This window comes from Sciurus carolinensis, chromosome 15 (genome assembly GCF_902686445.1).
Source record: "Sciurus carolinensis chromosome 15, mSciCar1.2, whole genome shotgun sequence".
Classification (NCBI taxonomy): Eukaryota; Metazoa; Chordata; class Mammalia; order Rodentia; family Sciuridae; genus Sciurus; species Sciurus carolinensis.
Genome location: NC_062227.1, coordinates 11,468,950 through 11,488,303, shown reverse-complemented (window position 1 = coordinate 11,488,303; position 19,354 = coordinate 11,468,950). Strand labels below are relative to the sequence as shown.

The window sequence follows — 19,354 nt, the reverse complement described above, 5'->3', positions numbered from 1 at the left end:
CCATCTTCAACAAATTGCTGACCCCGGGTATGAAAGGTGCCCTCTTTCCAGAAATGACAGCGCCACAGGACAATCTCTTGGATAGGTTTGTTTAACTGCATTGGAGAAAAGGCAAACACAGAAACCGGGATCCAAACAGGCAATCCTGGGCAACACCTCTTTTGCCACCTCTGTGTGACAGAAGAGCCGGACCCTGGGCTCACTCAGGCTCAGCACCCCTTTGGTCAGCTGAGTAGTTGCATGGAGGCAGCATCATTGCCTTGTAAGAGGGGGCTTCTCAATTGTGCACCCACCCCGGGCTCCCTGGATAGATCCAGCTCAGCAGTGGTGGCTCTGTGTTGTAAGGAAGCTGTCTCAATTTTTTAGGAGGCACTTTGTAATTTACAAAGCATTCACTGACACTTACATAAAGAGCAGCCAAACCAAGCCTTGCAGTTCTCCTGCTCAGTTATTTGATCTCAGAGTGTTTGTAAAGGAGAGAAGGAGATGGGCATCTTATGGCTGCTGAGCTTGCAGGACCCTGGGGACAATGTGGTCCAGAATCTTTGGTGAGCCCCCTAACCAATTTGGTGTCCACTGCAATGTTGGCTGGCAGATCCCACTTTGGCATGAAGGACAGAGAAGCATCCTAGCTAGGATACAGCAGAGACAGGCCTCGGAAAGGAGAATTTAGCTGATAGGGATCTTCAGGAAGAATTGTCCCATTGGTGGGCTAATGAAGGAACCCTTCTGTGGAATGGTGGGTGGTTCAACTATAGAGGCATTTCTTGTTGCAGGGTCCTTGGACATCTACAGTATGCCAGAAGGGAAATCACACGTGGCCCCCATGGGAGATGCTCCCACCTACGTCAACACCCAGCACATGCCACCACAGGCCCGGCCGGCGGTGGCCAACAGTGCAGAGAGCAGCCCACGGAAAGACCTCTTCGACATGAGTAGGTCTCCATTTGTCTCTGTTTTCTTCTCTTTTGAGGTTACCTTTTACACTGACTCTTACTTGCTCTCTGTGCAATGACTGGATTTTCTGCTAGCAGGGTTTTGATTAATGATGATGATTAGCTGCACTTTTCTGGGCTACGATTGGCCTCATTTATGGCTCTGGGACTTATATAACCCTCTCTACAGTCAATAGGCAAAGCCAATTTCCCTCTCTTTCTGGAACAGACTTTCTTCTTGAAGACCTGCATATGTACTGAGATAAACAACATGCAGAAATAAGTGTGCTCAGTGATCTACACACTTAAATATTAATTGGCTATTAAATGCCAACTATTGTATTAGTTGTCAAAGATGCAAAGATGAAATGGGCCATATTCACAGAGCTGTCAGTCTTCCAGGCAGGACCAATGTAGAAACAAGAAACCCCAATGCGCCTCTCTCTTACATGTGCTTTCTTTCTCTTCCTCCCTCTTTTCTCTTTCTCTTTCTCATCATTTCTCTCATTTTTCTTTTCTTCCCCTCTCTCTTTCTTTTCTTCTACCCACTTGCAAAAATTTGTTGAGCACTTCTCATGTGTCAAATACTTTTCTATGTAGTGGAGATACCCAAAAAGTCAAATAGACGGTCCCCACTCAATGAATGGGTGTTCAACAACTAACTGTGTGCCACCAGATGGTAATAAGTGCTCACAAGTTGTGAACAACAAAATAAGACAAGGAAAGTGATGGGCAGTGTTCAGAGGTGGCATGTGAACCATGGGATTTCTGTCTGTCATACAGATCTGGAAGGTAGATAATATTATTACTAACACTATCCCTATTTTATAGAAGAGGAAGTGCAGAATCCTAGAGGTTAAGAACTTCATCTGGTGTAAAAGTCTTTGCTGGTCTAGTATTTGCTACTCCAGGGATCAGATGTGGGTGAGGATGGAGTCACATGTCTTTATGATTAGGCCACATTCTCATCCTCAGCCAATTTGGCTTCCTAGACACACTGGACTCCCATTTTGTCAGAAATCACCTCATCTAGAAGAACTCTCAAATCTCAGTACTGAGAGGCACCTTAGATCTCTTAATTCAATGCTTTCATTTTTTTAAATGAGACAGCCCAAGTTGTGTGAAGCCAGTTTCCTAGCCTGCAAAGTGGTGACTCTCCCAGCCTCTGCTTGGGTTGTTATGGTGTCTCCTGGCTGTAGTTTCATTGTTGTATTTATGGGCAGGCCATTTTTACTATTAACTTAGTCAGTTTGCCAGTGACTCCTGGCCCCAGAGCCTGGGGAGAGCTAGGTGGGGTGGGCTTTGAGAAAAATGGGAACTGGAACCACTCTTCTTATCAATGAATTTCTATTTCTGCTTCAGAAACCAGAGAAGAGGAGACAGAAGGTAGAAAGGGTCTTAGAGAGACTGGTGTCTACTAAAAAGTAACTAAGAAATAAAAGCCGGCACCGTGTTGTTTATCTTGAACCACTAGTGTTAAATAATTTTAGTGGTGGTGATAATGGTGATGATGATGATGGTGGTGGTGATGAAGATTATAGAAATGGTAGTGATGGTGTAATGGTGATGTGAATGAAGATGGTGATGGTGGCGATGGTGATGAAGATGGTGGTGGTGATGAAGATGATGTTGGAAGTGTGATGATGGTGATGATGGTGATGGTGATGGTGGTGGTGGTGAAGATGATGATGGAAATGGTAGTGGTGGTGATTAAGATAATGGTGGTGGTGATGGTGATGATGATGATTGTGTAGGTGATGATGATGATGGTTGTGGTGGTGGTGATGGTGGAGATGATGGTGATGGTGATGAATATTATGATGGAAATGGTAGTGATGGTGATGATGGTGATGGTGGTGGTAGTGATGGTGATGATGGTGATGGTGGTGGTGGTGATGGTGATGGTGATGATTGTGTAGGTGATGATGATGATGGTTGTGGTGGTGGTGATGGTGGAGATGATGGTGATGGTGATGAAGATTATGATGGAAATGGTAGTGATGGTGATGATGGTGATGGTGGTGGTAGTGATGGTGATGATGGTGATGGTGGTGGTGGTGATGGTGATGGTGATGGTGGTGGTGATGATGGTGATGATGGTGATGTGGAGATGATGATGATGGTGATGGTGATTAAGATGGTGTGGTGATGAAGATGATAACAGTGGTGGGGATGGAGGTGGTGATGATGGTGATTGTGAAGGTGATGATGGTGATGGTGATGAAGATGATGGAAATTGTAGTGATGGTGATGATGGTGATGGTGGTGGTGGTGATGATGGTGAAGATGATGATGATGGTGATGGTGATGAAGATGATAACAGTGGTGGGGATGGAGGTGGTGATGATGGTGATTGTGAAGGTGATGATGATGGTGATGGTGATGAAGATGATGGAAATTGTAGTGATGGTGATGATGGTGATGGTGGTGGTGGTGATGATGGTGAAGATGATGATGATGGTGATGGTGATGATGGTGAAGATGATGATGATGGTGATGGTGATGAAGATGATAACAGTGGTGGGGATGGAGGTGGTGATGATGGTGATGGTGAAGGTGATGGTGATGGTGATAATGTCGATGCTAATGGTGACTATGCTGACCAATGTGAATGTGGGACAAAGGGGATGATGCTGATGATGGTGAAGACAGCGAAGGTGGTGAGGCTGCAGAAACAGTGTGACCCTAACTTCCAGGTACTCCAGGTGATCAGAGAAGATGACAAAGAGGAGAAACCACAGAACCCACAGACGTGATTTTTATGCTATAGTTCTGGCCTCTTTTCCCCTCTAGACATGTCAAAGACTTAGCAGTTATCAAAAAGATCTAATTTGGGCTTCATGTATTCATCTCTTTGCTTTCTGTCCTCTACTAAATTTGCCACATTTGGCTTATTTTACAGCATCCATTGGATACTTAAAGAGTATGAGTTGTGTCCTAGGAACAAAGTGAGGCCCTGGAGACAGCTGTGCCCAGGAGAGGACCATTCCTCTTCTTGTGGTGCTTGCGCCACACTGGGTGGGCAGTGCTGTCCTAAGTCACCCCATCACACCTACATTTGCGCACACCATGTGCATGTTTCAGAGTGCTTTTGTACATACCACCTTACTGGAAAATTGAATACTGAAATTTAATTAGACATTTTGTCTCCTTCCTTTGCCACTGGTCTTCGTTGCTGCTAGAGCAGCGGTTTCCCCTGCACAGCCACCTTGCAGTGAGAAATATGTTTCAAGGGGCACAAAGCCAACCTTGGTGTCAGGCAGTCAAGTGAAAGCCTTTTGCTGCAGGGAAATAAATGAAGGTCCAGGGGAGTTAGAGCTCTTATCCTAGAGCAAGTCACACAAGAGGCACCCAAAGATTTTGAAGTAAACCATTGGTAAGCTGGGCTTCAGTTCTACATGAAATCAAAGCTGTATAACTTGTCTTTACCTTTGATATTAGCAAGTTTTTATTCAAAATTTATTAAGGAATATGACCGACATTCCAGGGAAAGTAGAGGGAATGAACTATGCCTGGCCTCTTACAGTAGGCAACAATGAAGTCCTTCTACCTAGCAAGACAGAGGGTGAACTTGAATCCTTGGCAGAACTTTCAGCTGTCAGGGAAAACAGACTCACCAGAGGGAGTCATGCCAAAAATTGGGCTGTGCTTGTAACTGCTTGTTATGATACATCTTGATATATTACCAGCCAGTTATTTCTCTCTGGTTTTCCTACCCTGGGGGACTTGCTTGCATTCTCATCTCTACATTGTATTTTTATCATTTGCTCTCCTTGTGACTGACTCACTGCTGACGTGTGAAGGTGATGATGGCGATGGTGATGAAGATGATGGAAATAGCAGTGATGGTGATGGTGAAGATGATGGTGATTGTGAAGATGATGATGATGGTGATGGTGATGAAGATGATAACAGTGGTAGGGATGGAGGTGATGATGGTGATTGTGTAGGTGATGATGATGGTGGTGGTGATGGCGGTGGTGATGACGATGGTGGTGGTGATGGTGATTGTGAAGATGATGACGATGGTGTGGTGATGGTGGTGATGGTGATTGTGAAGATGATGGCAGTGGTGATGAAGATGATAACAGTGGGGAGATGGAGGTGGTGATGATGGTGATTGTGCAGGTGATGATGATGGTGGTGGTGATGGTGGTGGTGATGGTGATTGTGAAGATGATGACGATGGTGTGGTGATGGTGGTGATGGTGATTGTGAAGATGATGGCAGTGGTGATGAAGATGATAACAGTGGGGAGATGGAGGTGGTGATGATGGTGATTGTGTAGGTGATGATGATGGTGGTGGTGATGGTGGTGGTGATGGTGATTGTGAAGATGATGATGATGGCGATGGTGTTTGCATTCTCATCTCTTACATTGTATTTTTATCATTTGCTCGCCTTGTGACTGACTCACTGCTGGTGTGTCGTTGATGCAGAGCCTTTTGAAGATGCACTCAGGAACCAGTCCTTGGGACCCACGTTGAGCAAGGCAGCCTCTGTGGAGTGCATCAGCCCCGTCTCCCCCAGAGCCCCGGACGCCAAGATGCTGGAGGAGCTGAAAGCCGAGCCTTGGTACCAAGGAGAGATGAGTAGGAAGGAGGCGGAGGGGCTTCTGGAGAAAGATGGAGACTTCCTGGTCAGAAAGAGCACCACCAACCCAGGCTCCTTCGTCCTCACGGGCATGCACAATGGCCAGGCCAAGCATCTGCTGCTGGTGGACCCTGAAGGCACGGTGAGGCATGGGGCAGGGCTTCTCCTAAGCTTGTACCTGCCTTTAACCATCTCTGCTCACGGGGGCACTTCCCTCCTCTGTCCATGTGCGCACGCAAGGGACAGAGCCAGGCAGCAGGTGGCAGGGGTCAGGGCCCCATGCGAATTATAAAGCCTGGAAAATTTTCATGGCCCAGGGTGAAAGTCATGACTTTCCTGTCCTTTAAGATAAATAAACACTGAAACTTTGGCTTAATGTGCAGAGATTTAAAAGATGTTGGGTTCCCATCTCATATCATCTTCAAAAGTACCTTCAGTTGGAATTAAAACCTCAAAGTGAAAGAAGAAACCAAATCTGTGAAAAGGACATTTTTCTTCTTAATACATTCATAATAGACAAGGAAGCCTGTGCTTCTAGGTTTGTACTGTTTATCTCAAATATTTCTGAAAGTTGAGTCACTGAGATTTGATCTGTGGGCTGGAAAGTGCTGAACAGTAAGCAAACCCCCTAATCAGTCTCTGGTTTTCTGCCCAGAGAGATGGTGCCTAGTGATGCAGCGTTTGAGGGTCTCTGACTGTGCAGCTGTGTCTGCACAACTGTATGGGTTTGGCTGAACTGACCATCTTGCAATCCGTACATACATCTGACTTCACCCTGGGCTTAGTCCAGATAATTGCAATAAATGCAACCAAATTAACTTAACTGTTGAGGAAATTCCAGGATTGTTGTTTAAAAATTCTTATCTGGTGAAAACAAAAAAAGCAAGGTGGAATTATTTAAGTGATTGAGAGGTAAGAGTGAAGCTTTGGTCTTCCTCTGGACTTGACCTCATCCTGTGGGAGGTGCAGGTGGGATGGGGGTCCGTGAGGGGCCCCGACTGAGGTGCCTGTAAACCTTGGCTCTGGGCATTCTTGGAACATCTGTCTGCCTAGTTCCTCTTCTACCAAGGCAATCACTTCCCAGGGATGGAATTTTATAATAAACATAACCATTTCCTTCCAGTCTATTTTCTGTAGTCATTTTTTTATATAGATGTCATCTGTGAAAATATCTATTTTGCGTCCATGTCTCTTAGAAATTTATGAACACAATGGTCCACAAATCTTCTTCTGTTTTCTTCCTTCCTCTCAAGTTTTTGAGACATATCAATGGTGCTTTTCTTCTTTTTGGGGGACTTGGGGGTACCGAGGATTGAACTCAGGGGCACTATGGCCCTGCTTTTGTATTTTATTTAGAGAAAGGGCCTCACTGAGTTGCTTAGGGCCTCACCTTTGCTGAGGCTGCCTTTGAACTTGTCATCCTCCTGTCTCAGCCTCTGGAGTTGCTGGAATTGCAGGTGTGGGCCACCGTGTTCCGCCCATATGTGTCAATGGTGCTTTCTGTGTGTTGGCTCATCACTTCGGTGGACTGCCTGGGGGTCATCATACACACATCTGGAGTCCCACTGAATCTGGAGAAGGTTGTCCAGGCTGCTACAGACCCTCATGCATGTTTCTTTCTATACCAGGGATAGTGTCCCTAGGGCATATGCCAGGGGTGGAAGTTTTCGTCACAGGAAATACATACATTTAATTTCACCAGGGTTTGCACTTGCCTCCAGATCAGCTGGGTTACTGAGGGGCACACCAGCAGACTGTGGGGGGCCCACATCTCTCTCCTCCTAGATAGTGTCTTTCTGCTTTTGCTGATTGGTAGGAGTAAGGAGCAAAGGTATAGCTCATGGTCAATTCTTTGATTGCACATCATTAGCCAAGAATCGGTCTATCTCCTGTAAATATTATGCCGTTGTCCCCCTACTTTTCTTTTGAGTTTTTTCAATAGTAGAATTTCCATGTATATTCTCCTCCTCTTCTTCTCCTCCTTCTCTGCTTATTTGATCATTTTGTCTGTGAAGTTCTTCACCAAATAGAAGTCTTTCTTTGGAATGCTGAATCCATCCACTTTTACCCTTGTGATTAATGATTCAGAGTTTTAAATTTTCCCCCACTCACAAATCACAAATGTACTGTGTTCTATATATTTTTTTCTATTTCTCTTTATAGTTTGATCATTTACAATTAGGTTTTAATTTCAATGAGAAATACTTTTGAATACAATATGAGATAGGAACCCCCAGATTTTAAAATCTTCATTATAGTAAGTTCATTTTTTTGTTGTTACCATTTATCAAATTTTTCATCTTCTCCTTGCCCTACTGAAGTTCCTTCTCCTTCTGTGACATACTGAGTTCTTGACATCCTGGGTCTGTTTCTGGACCCTTGATTCAGTTGACTTGACCATTTATTCCTTGTATAAGACCTTTTTATTGTTATGACTTTGCAACTGTCTTAATATCTGGTGGTGTGAGTCCTTCCTCTTGACTTTCCTTTATCAGAATTGTTCAAGCACTTCTCAAACATTTATTCTTCTTTATCTTGATTGGAAAATCAGTTTAAGTCCCCCAAAATACATGCTGGGATCGATAGGACTTATGTTATTTTTGGCAAAGAACAGCCAGTTTTCGATATTAGATTATCACCCCACGATGTGATGAACCAGGTTTTAAGGTTTTCTTTGAGTTTAAAAATTCTGTGCAGAAAGTTCTTCTGTTTCCTTTGTTAGGTTTTTGTTTGTTTGTTTGTTTCTTGGTACTAGGAATTGAACCCAGGGCTGCTTAACCACTGAGCTACATCCCTAGCCCTTTTTTGTATTTTATTTAGAGACAGGGTCTCACTGAGTTGCTTAGGGCCTCGCTAAGTTGCTGAGGCTGGCTTTGAACTCACAATCCTCCAACCTCAACCTCCCTAGATTACAAGTGTGTGCCTCTGTGCCCAGCTTGTTGGGTTATTTCTGAGAGTGCCTAGTAAACGGCATGTTATTTTTATCTTTTTCTCAACAATGACTGCTGTAGGAATAGGAATGTGTTATGATCTTGTGCCCAGAAATTTTGCTGATTCCAGCAGTTTCCCTGGCTCTCTACCTTTGTAGATATTGGGAGTCTTGTCTCCTGCCTTCCAGGGCCTATCCTCACACCTGATCTCACACCACTGCACGGACTAGGGGCACTGTTAAGCATTAATCAGAAGGGAGCACCCTTGCCTAAACCCAGCTGCAAGGACATTTTTTGCAGTTTTCTTTTAGTGGCTTGTTCTTCTCAGCCTAAAGGAATTCATTCATTCATTTAACAAATGTGCACGGAATAGCTACTCAATCCTGACTTCACTTTTGGCACTTGGTCTGTATCCGTGAACCAATTTAAGGAGAAAAATCTCTGCTTCGACAGGACTTATACATATTAATTACCTCATGACTTTTATCAGATGCAGGTATTGAACTTCATCAAATGCTTCTTCAGCATCTTTTGAGATAACAGCGTGATGTTTTCCTTAACTCGGTCTGTACGGGAGCTGGGCAGGTAGGTCTTTCTGATGTTGGGAGCCTGTCATAAGCACTGCTGTCCCTTGGCATAGTAACTGTGAGATACGTTGTCGGATTTGGATGCCTCATATTTTCTTCAGAATTTTTCTAAGACTGTTGGCAAGCAAAGTCCATCTTAACTGTCTTTGCCGCTTTTGTGCGTGTGAGCCCATCTGGCTTGGGCATCAAGCTCACATGAGCACGCTTGCTTCCTAGAGGGAGCCGGACTTTCTCCAGATCAGAGATGGTTTATCAGAAGCATCCCTGATGGGTTTACTTCCCTGGGTGCTTCCCATTTCTGTATTCTGATTTGTTTTTACTTTAACGCACTTACGGCAAGCAAGCATTTGTACATTTGTGAATTTGATTATTACTTGCCTCCCTGCTTCCACTAGCCTCTGCTCTCTGTAAGAGTAGTGGCTTTCTTTATTGTCCCTCCCACGCCCAGCACCTGGAATGGTCCCTGGTACACAGTAGGTGTTTCAGTAAGCGTTCGATGAATACATGATCAACTTGGGCTTTTCCTCGTTAGAAATTGAGAATCTAGGGAGGTTACAGGGGCTTATGTATGTAGGGGTGCAAGGGTCACGCATTACCCCAGATGCAGACTCACAAGGAAGATTCTCTAACTAGAACCAACCCAGAGTTCTTTCTACCTGCTCAGGCTGTCTAATGATTCCATCGTGGTTAACTAACAAAAAAATAGGAGAGAAAATTCGAGCAATTCTATGAGAAGATACACATTTCAGCAGAAAATCTGGGTTATTGAAATGTACAAAATGTTAAAACCTAACTAAATATGTCATTGTATAGAACAAAGATGATTAATTTTTTCCATTTAGTCTTCGTAGACCAAAAAATAAGAGAGATACGCCCCTGTTAATAATATATTTATCATAAATTCACAAATCGGTTTCAAGATGGTGTAGAAAGTGAGGAGGTGGAATTGTAGTAACTTGGTTAAACCAGGTGTCCACATCGCCGTTACCCATCGCTGTGCGATTCATGTATGTTAATTTTGGAGGAGAACTGTGTAGCACCCCTGAGAACACTTGTTAAGTCATACCTACTAATGGCTTTTCTTTTGGGGGACTTTTATCTGGATCTGATTATCTAGTTTAATTGATCCTATGGAGGATAGCTTTAGATGAAAAGAAAATGGAAATGAAAGACTTAATTAAAAATGTAACATCGCTTCCTTGCTGTGAGGACACCAAAATAGACGCTGAACACATTCTCTTCAATATTTATTCATCTGATTTTCATGGTAATTGGTCGGTCCCTGACTATAAGGGAGGGAACTTGGCAGAACAGATTACTCAGAGAAGGAAGGCTGAAAAACAGCTCTGCGTCTAAATTTACTCCAGAGTCTACCAACCCCTGAGCCTCCCACTGTGTGCTGAGGTCACTGGAAACCCAGAGAGAAGGCCAGCCTTGGCAGCCTCTGAGCATCCCTGGAAAGGTGTGGAAAATACTTACCCTAAAATAGCAGGTGGCATGAGTGGGGACCGGGTCTGTCCCAGCAGCCTCAGGGATTGCAGTTGGAAATGCCCCCCACCTTTTTAAAAAATTTCAACATCTTCTGAATCATTTAGTCAGCCTGTGTGTCTAAAATTATCCTCTGAGTCACTCACCATGGATTCATCCCTTAGGATGAGCACAGTAGGACAGGCACTCTGATCTGTTTGGGCATGCCACTGCCCCATAGGGGGCTGGACTTTCCACAGACGTGACCCACATGGTCTCCGGTTATTCCACATTTAAGAGCACACACACAAAACAGCAGCAACAGTCCAACACTCCCACATTTACTATATTTTTCTTTTATCCTGAAAAACAGAAAGGATTTTTTTTGGATTAGCCTCCAAAATCACAGATAGCCAAGGCACTCTAGACAAATGGACCTCATCAATATGAAAAGCTTCTTACACAGCAAAGGAAGCAATCAACAGCATGAAGAGACAACCCAAGAATGGGTGAAGAAACCTGCAAACTATTCATCTAATAAGAGATTAATATCCAGAGTTCATAAAGAACTCAACTCGGTAGGAAACAAGTCCAATTGAAAACGAGAAGACCTAAATAGACATTTCTCAAACACACACACACACACACACACACACACACACACACACAGAGAGAGAGAGAGAGAGAGACACACACACACTCAAATAGCCAACAGGTGTGTGAAACAATGCTCAATGTCACTAAATATCAGGGAAATGCAAATTGAAACCACAGTGGAATATCCTCTCACCATAGTTAGATGGCCATTATCCTGAAGACAAAAAAAAAAAAAAATCAAATTCTGGTAAGGATGTAAAGAAAAACTTTACATACTCTTGGTGGTGTGTCCACTATGGAAAACAGCATGGAGGTCCCTCACAAAATTGAAAGCAGAGCTCTTGCATGATCCAAAATGAAATCGGTATGTCAGAGACACATCCACAATCCTGGGTTTATGTGGTGGTGTTCACAACAGCCAAGATGTGGGATCAATTGAACAGATGAATGGATCAAGAAAATATGGTGTATCTATACACAGGGACACTGTGTGTTCAGCCCTAAAAGGATGAAATCCTGTCACTGATGGATGGATGAACTAGAGGGCATGACGTTAAATGAAATAAGCCCAGAGAGACAAATACCACTCGTGATCTCACTCGTGTGGAATCCAGGGAGACTGATCTCCTAGAAGAGAGTAGAAACGTGGTTATCAGAGGCTGGAGAAGGAAGAGGAGGGAGACGGGAAAGTTTCAATAATGGGTACAAAGTCACAGTTAGCCAGGAGGGATAAATTCTGGTTCTGTTGCATGGTAGGGTGATTAGCTAACAGTAATGTCTTGTATATTTCAAAAATCTGGAAGAAAGAATTCCACAAAAAAATAATACAGGAGAGGTGATGGATATGCTAATTATCCATCTGATCATTATACAGTGTGTACACAGATCAAAACATCATACTGTACCCCATAATTTAGTACAATGATCATGTGTCAGAAGCTTCACCCAACACAGCTTCAGCCCTGACTTACACCAAGTCCTCTGTGTGTCACGTGGCTCCTCAGACCCCTTTGTCACTCGAGTGACCCAGACCTGGTGGTGTTCATCTCCCGGATCTGCCTTCTCCACATGGAGGCCCAGAGGAGAGGAGGGCTGGAGAAAGCTCTCTGGCTCTTGGTGGCCTTGCTGGGGAGGTGTCACCTGTCACCTCCCCTCCCAGTCCATTTGTCCCAACCTGGACAGGTGGCTGAGGAATGCCAGGAGGGACATGGAGTGTTTGCCCAACCAGATGACCTCAGCAACATGCCTCGTACATTTTTATCAGTGTGACACCAAAAATACAACCAAGTAAGACCCAGCAGAAAAATTCTTAAAGAAAGCTCTGCACCTGGTCTCTCCTCCTGACCCTGCACCATTTCTTTTTTTTTCTTTGTAAATTATTTTTTTATTTTTACAAACTGCATTTTGATTCGTTGTACATAAATGGGGTACAACTTTTCATTTCTATGGTTGTGCACGACGTAGATTCACACCATTCGTGTAACCATACATGTACCCATGGTAATGATGTCTGTCTCATTCCACCATTTTTCCTTCCCCCATCCCCTCCTGCCCCATTTCCCTCTACACAATCCATAGTTCCTCTCACCCCCCTCCCACACCCCCATTATATATCATCATCCACTTATCAGGGAAAACATTTAATCTTTGGTTTTTTTGGGATTGGCTTATTTCACTTAGCATGATAGTCTCCAACTTCATCCATTTACTTGCAAATGCCATGATTTTATTCTTCTTTATGGCTGAGTAGTATTCCATTGTGTATATATACCACAGTTTCTGTATTCATTCATCAATTGAAGGACATCTAGGTTCGTTCCACAATCTAGCTATTGTGAATTGAGCTGCTTTAAATGTTGATGTGGCTGCATCACTGTAGTATCCTGACTTTAAGTCCTTTGGGTATAAATCGAGGAGTGGGATAGCTGGGTCAAATGGTGGGCCCATTCCAGTTTTCTGAGGAATCTCATACTGATTTTCAGAGTGGCTGCACCAATTTGCAACTCAACCAGCAATGTATGAACGTGAAACTGGAACCATTTCTGAGAGAAACAGTAGTTTCTCTGAAAGTTCTCTTGACAGGGACCCTGTATCATCCCAAAGAAATGTGATTAAATTATTATGTCTTTATTGTTACTTAATATTATGTTCCTTGAATTATTATATCTGTTGAGCTGGAAATGACAGATGGTGTCCATTGTGGTCACTCAGTTAGGGAGGCGTTTGCCAGGCTGCCCCACTAGACTTCCTCCTCTTCCCTCTGTAATTGAGACATATCTAGTGAGAGGTATTTGGAAACTAATTACTCTAGTTCCTAATCTATCTGTTTATTTATTTTTGTGGCCGTGGATTTGTGGTTTCCACTTTACTTGGTGGGTTCTAATCTGTTTCTGTATTTATTCCGAGGCTCCTTCAAACTGGCTTCTGTCCTTGTGACATGTCCTTGTCACTGTTTGAGCACCTACTTCTTCCTAGTGCAAAAACGTATAGGAGGCCCATCTTCCCCTGCCGTCAACTTTTCCTCCTGAGGACCCCAGTTCCTTTATGAGGCAATGGCTGTAGAGATGAAAATTGGGCCCTAGGTGTGCTTTCGGGGAGCTGTGTTGGTCATCTTTCCATCTCCATGACAAAACTCCTGACATGATCAACTTAAAGGAGGAAAGGGCCACTTGGCTCATGGTTTCAGTCCACGGTTGCTTGGTCCTCTTGCCTTTGGGCCTGTGGCGAGGCGGACACCATGGTGGGAGTGTGTGGTGGAGGAAGCCACTCACCTAATGTAGCCAGGAAGCAAAGAAAGAGAGAGGAAGGGGCTGGGTGCCCACGTCCCCTTCAAGTGCATGCTCCCAGCCACCGGACGTCTTTCCTCTAAGCCCACCTCCTAGAGGGGCCACGCCTCACTGCAGCACCACAGGCTGAGGGCCACGTCTTCAACACACGGGCCTTCAGGAGACTTACTCAGACCAGAGCAGTGGTGTGTCTGGCCCCAGGCCTCTGAATGGACAAGGTTAGGCCACATACACTCACACACACGTGCACACGGACACACACGCAACACTCTCACACAGACACACACGTACCCTCCCACATACACAGTCACATAATGCCCTCACATGTACACAGACACACGCACACCCAAGTACACACTCATACACGTGCCCACCCACCCCTGCACACACACCCACACATACCGACTCAATCCTCACACACAATTTGTATTGATACCTACGTTTATTTCTATGTCATTCACAGCAAGTCTTCCAATTCCAACTCAGTATCTCAGGATTCATTATAATTCTTCTTTTTCCATATTTATATCCCATCCCCAGCAGTGAGCTACCTGACTCCTCTGCGCTTGATACCTTCACTTATTTGCCTAGGCCCCCGTAGGTAAGCCCTCTCCTGTCTTGCCTGCTGCCCCTCCTCTCTGTGAGCCCTTCCTCCTGTCCCCCCGCCCCGTCCCCACTGGGGCTCTCTGCTCACCCTATCCATGCTGACACCCCACCCCAGCCCACCTCTCACCTAGATGGCCCCTTCCCTCCTCAGACTCCGACATCCCACGCGGGGCTGCGGGCCTTCTCCCTGGCACCGTGCCCTCCCCTCTGTCCACTTGGCCTCTGAAACTCCCTGCTGATCTGTCATACCAGAGAGGCACCCTCTCCATACTGTCTGAACTCGGGAACCCCACGTGGGTCTCAGTGGTTACCTCCACTCCCCAGAGCATCTTGCCTTTTGGACTGATTATTTAAGAAAGAAAAAGAGTGAGAAGGAAGAGGAAGGAGGGAGTGTTCAAAGTATTTTGTAGTGTATACAAGGCCTGACTTGTATACATGTCGCCTGTAAAGAACTTCAGCATGCGTGTACACCTATAAAATATTCTTAAAAGTTCTATGATATCCTTGTTCATCTAACAAAACTAAAAATAACTATTCAGCATTATCCAATCCCCAATCCATATTCATTTTTTGTAGTTGTCTCAAAGATGTTCTTTTTATTATAAATTTGTTGGAATCAGAATCCAAATGTGGCATGCATTTGAATTTTGTTGTCTTTTGACATGATTTTATCATATTGCAGCTTTTTTTTTCTTCTAGACTCATGATTTTTTAGAAAAATTAGATTTTTTTGTCTGTAAAATATCCTGCACTAAGATTTAGCAGTTGCTTCCTTGTGGTATTGTTGAACTTGTTCCTTTGTCTCCTTCTCTTGTATTTTTTATAAACTGGAAAGTACAGAGATTTTTTTAATGTTATTTTATTGAGATATAATCCACAGAGCATGCCCAAATGGGCATTTATTATATTTGGTTTTCAGTAAATTCATTCACATTTGCATCCATCACTACTGTCAATCTTAGAACATTTTTATCACCATCAAAACAAACACCATCCCATCACACTAAACCCTCTGACCTCCTACAGACCTTTTAGGAATATTTTCTGTCCCTGTAGGTTTTCCATTCTGGAATTTAATATAAATAAAATAGTATGTGAACTTTTGTGACCAACTTCTATCACTCAGCATGTTTTCAAGGTTTATCCAATCGGTAGTATGTATTTGTACTGTTTTCTTTTTATAGCTGAATTAAAATACTCCCTTGTATGGGTAGATCACATTTTATTATTCATCTGTTGACAGATGCTTGGGTTGTTTCCACATTTTGGCTGTTAGTAATAATACTGCCGTAAATATTTTTTGTAGTTAATATTAGCTTATGTTTTCATTTTTCTTTGATATAAACCTAGCAGTGGAATTGCTGAGTCATATGGTAGACATTATTTTTTGAGAAAGTCCTTATTTTCTCTATTCTTGGAGAAACTGCCAGACGATTTTCCCATGGTAACTGTGCCATTTTACTTTCCAACTGGCAGCATATGAAGGTTTTGATTTTTCCACAGCCTCACCAACAAGTCACCACACTTTATGATTCTAGCCATCCTGGTGGTTAGGAATTGATATCTCATTGTGGTTTTGATTCATAGTTTTCTGATAACTAATAATGTTGAGCAACTCTTCATTCTCTTATTGACCACATATCTTTCTTAAAGTCTATTTAGATCCTTTGCCCATTTGTTTAAATTGAATTGTTTATCTTTTATTATTGCATTCTAAGAGTTCTTTATATATGCTAGATACAAGTCCATTGTCAGATGTATGATTTGTCATTATTTTTTTTCCTTTCTTGAAGGTAGTCTTTTCACTTTCTTGATGGTGTCCTCTAAAGCATAAAAGTTTTTAATTTTGATGAAGTTAATTTTATCTTTTCTTTCATGCTCAGGTCTTTTAATGTCATACCTGAGACTTTTGCCAAATCCAAGGACATGAAGATTCACCTCTGTATTTTCTTCAAAGAATTTATAGTTTTAGTGCTAACATTTAAGCCTTTGATTCACTTTATGTTAATTTGTATGTATGGTATGATGTAATAGTTGAACTTTCTTCTTTTACTTGTGGATATTCAGTTATCTTGTCATCATTTGTTAAGACTATTCTTTCCCTATTGAATATTGCTGGCACCACTATTGAAAATCAGTTGATCATTGATGTATAATTGTATTTTGGACTCTCAAGTGTATTCACTGGATTAAAATATTGATTACCATTTTTTTTAGTAAGTTTTTAAATCAGGACAGGTGAGTCTACCAACTTTGTTATTCTTTTTCAGGGTTGATTTGGCTATTTGGGGTTTCTAGTAATTCTGTATAAATTTTAGAATAAGCTTGTCTACTTCTACAAAGAAGTCAGTTGTGATTCTGATAGGAATTACATTGAATCTACAGATCAATTTGGGGAATAGTGACATCTTAACAAATAAGTCTTCCAAACCATGATAGAGAGATGTTTTCTCATGTATTTATATCTTCCTTAATTTTTGGCAATATTTTATAGTTTATAGGGTATAAGTTTTGCACTTCTTTTGTTAATTTTACTTCTAAGTATTTTACTTCTGAATGTTCTTATTAATGGAATTATCTTTTCAATTTTATTTTCAGACTATTCATCGCAAGTGTATAGAAATATTTGTATACTGCAAATTGTACTGAAGTCATTACTGGTTTTAATATTTTAGTGGATAGTTAGAATTTTCTATATAAAGATCATGTCATCAGCAAATAGAGTTTTATTTTTTTTCCTTTCCAACCTGGATGCCTTTTATTTCTCTGCATTTCCTAATTATCCTAGCTACAAGCTCCCTACAATGATAAATAGAAGTGGCAAGAGGAGACCTCTGTGTCTTGTTACTGAAAACATCCATTTTTCACAATCAAGTATGTTAACTTTGGGATATTTGTACATACCCTTTATCAGTTTGAAAAAAAAAAAATCATTTTACCCCTGGTTTGTTAAGAGACTTTTTTTTAAACATGAGAGTGGTGGATTTTGTCAAATTATTTTCTGTGTCTGCTGAGATGACTTATGGTTTTTGTATTATGCCAACTGATTTTCAGATGTTAAACCTTGTATTCCTGGAACAAATTCCACTTGGGTGTGGATGTATAATTTACTATTTGCTACATTTGGTTTGCCAATATTTGGTTGAGGATTTTCCCATTTGTAGTCATAAGGGAATCTGTAGGGTTTATTATTATTATTATTATTATTATTATTTACTCTTTGCAGTAAACAAAGTGAGTTTAGAAGTTTCTATCTCCCACTTCTTGGAAGAGTTTATGAAGAGTTGGTAAATTCTTCCTTAGATTCTTGGCAGAACTCAGCAGTGAAGCCATTTGGTCCTAGCTTTTTTGTTTTGGGTAGTTTGAGTACTAATTCTCCTCCATTGTCATAGATCAATAGATTGTCTATTTCTTCAAGTGTCAGTTTTGATAGTTTGTGCCTTTCTAGGAATTTGTCCATTTTGTCTCACTATCAAATTGGCAATCATGTATGAAGAATGTATATTCTATTGTTGGATGGAGTGTTTTATAGATACCCAATAGGCCCAGTTGATTTTTAGTGCTGTTCAAGTTTTCTGTCTCCTTGTTGGTCTTCTGCCTGGTCATTCTACCCATTATTAAGAATGGGGTACTAAAGTCTAACTTTTATTGTTGACTTGTCTCTCCATTTCTGTCAGTTTTGCTTCATGTATTTTGGTGGTCTGTTCTTAAGTGCACGTATGTGTATGACTGCTATGTCTTCTAACAGTGACCTTTTATTAGTATTAAATTAAATGACTCTCCTCATTTGTAGTAACATTTTTGTTCTGAAGTAACATTTTTTTTAGGCTGCTATTTGGATAATATGTCCTTTTCTATCCTGTACTTTCAATCTGCTTGTATCTTTGAATCTAAAGCAAGTCTCCTTCAGACAGCATAGAGTCAGATCATGATTTTTCCTTATATTTATTCTGATAATCTTTGCATTGTTTTATCCATTAACTAACATTTAGTGTCATTATTGATATGACTAGATTTACACTGCTGTATTACTTTTTGTTTTTTACATGTCTCAAGTCTTTTTTTATTCCCCTATGCCTGTTTTACCTTTTCATTAAGTGAATATTTTATCATGTAGCATGTTAATTTTTTAACGATCAATACATTATATCTTTTTTTGGTGCATTGTTTTTACATAATCATGGGAATTTTTATACCATATTTATATAGGTGCACAACATAATTTGATTATTTTAATTTCCTAGTACCTTCCTTTGTCTTTTAATTTTTAATGATTTTTTCCATTATACCTTTTGAATCTTTTTGTGATTGCCCCAGAGTTAACTATATACATTTTATCTTGCCGGAATTAGCTTCAAATCTATACTAGCTTAATTCTTCTGATATGCAAAATATCACTTCTGTGTAGCTCTATTCTTTTTCCTTTGTGTAGAATTATTGCCATATATACTATATCTATTAACATTACAAGCCAAAAAATATATTGGTATAATTATTGCCATCTGAAGTTTGCTCAGTCAAAGTAGATTTACTGCAACTCACTCCCTTTGTGCTGTTATTGGCAAAGATGTTATATCACATTCCTATATGTTAGACCCAACATTGCATTATAGATGTGCTCTTTCATGCAGTTGCTTTTTCAATAAGTTAATTTTGAAGTTTCTAAGTGTGCTTTTCTTGAGAGAAGAAAGCTATGTTTATCTCACAGTGTCATTACTGGTGTTCAGTCAGCACCATGATCATTCCTCTATTGTTTTCAACACACATGAAGACAGATAGACTTCTTCTGAAGTGGACTAACATGTTTCTGGAGCAAATTAATCACTCCCGAGACATATTTTCCTTGAACTTTG

General features: G+C 41.6%; 1 protein-coding gene across 2 annotated transcripts in view; it reads left to right on the top strand.

The window, feature by feature from the left end:
* Nucleotides 1-19,354, top strand: part of Shc3 (SHC adaptor protein 3) — a 184,726-nt gene that overhangs the window by 132,189 nt on the left and 33,183 nt on the right. For both annotated transcript variants that reach the window (XM_047526520.1, XM_047526519.1), the window contains exons 10-11: nucleotides 777-935; nucleotides 5,375-5,670. In XM_047526520.1, coding sequence (XP_047382476.1) covers nucleotides 777-935; nucleotides 5,375-5,670 — 455 coding nt within the window. The remainder of the gene's footprint in view (nucleotides 1-776; nucleotides 936-5,374; nucleotides 5,671-19,354) is intronic.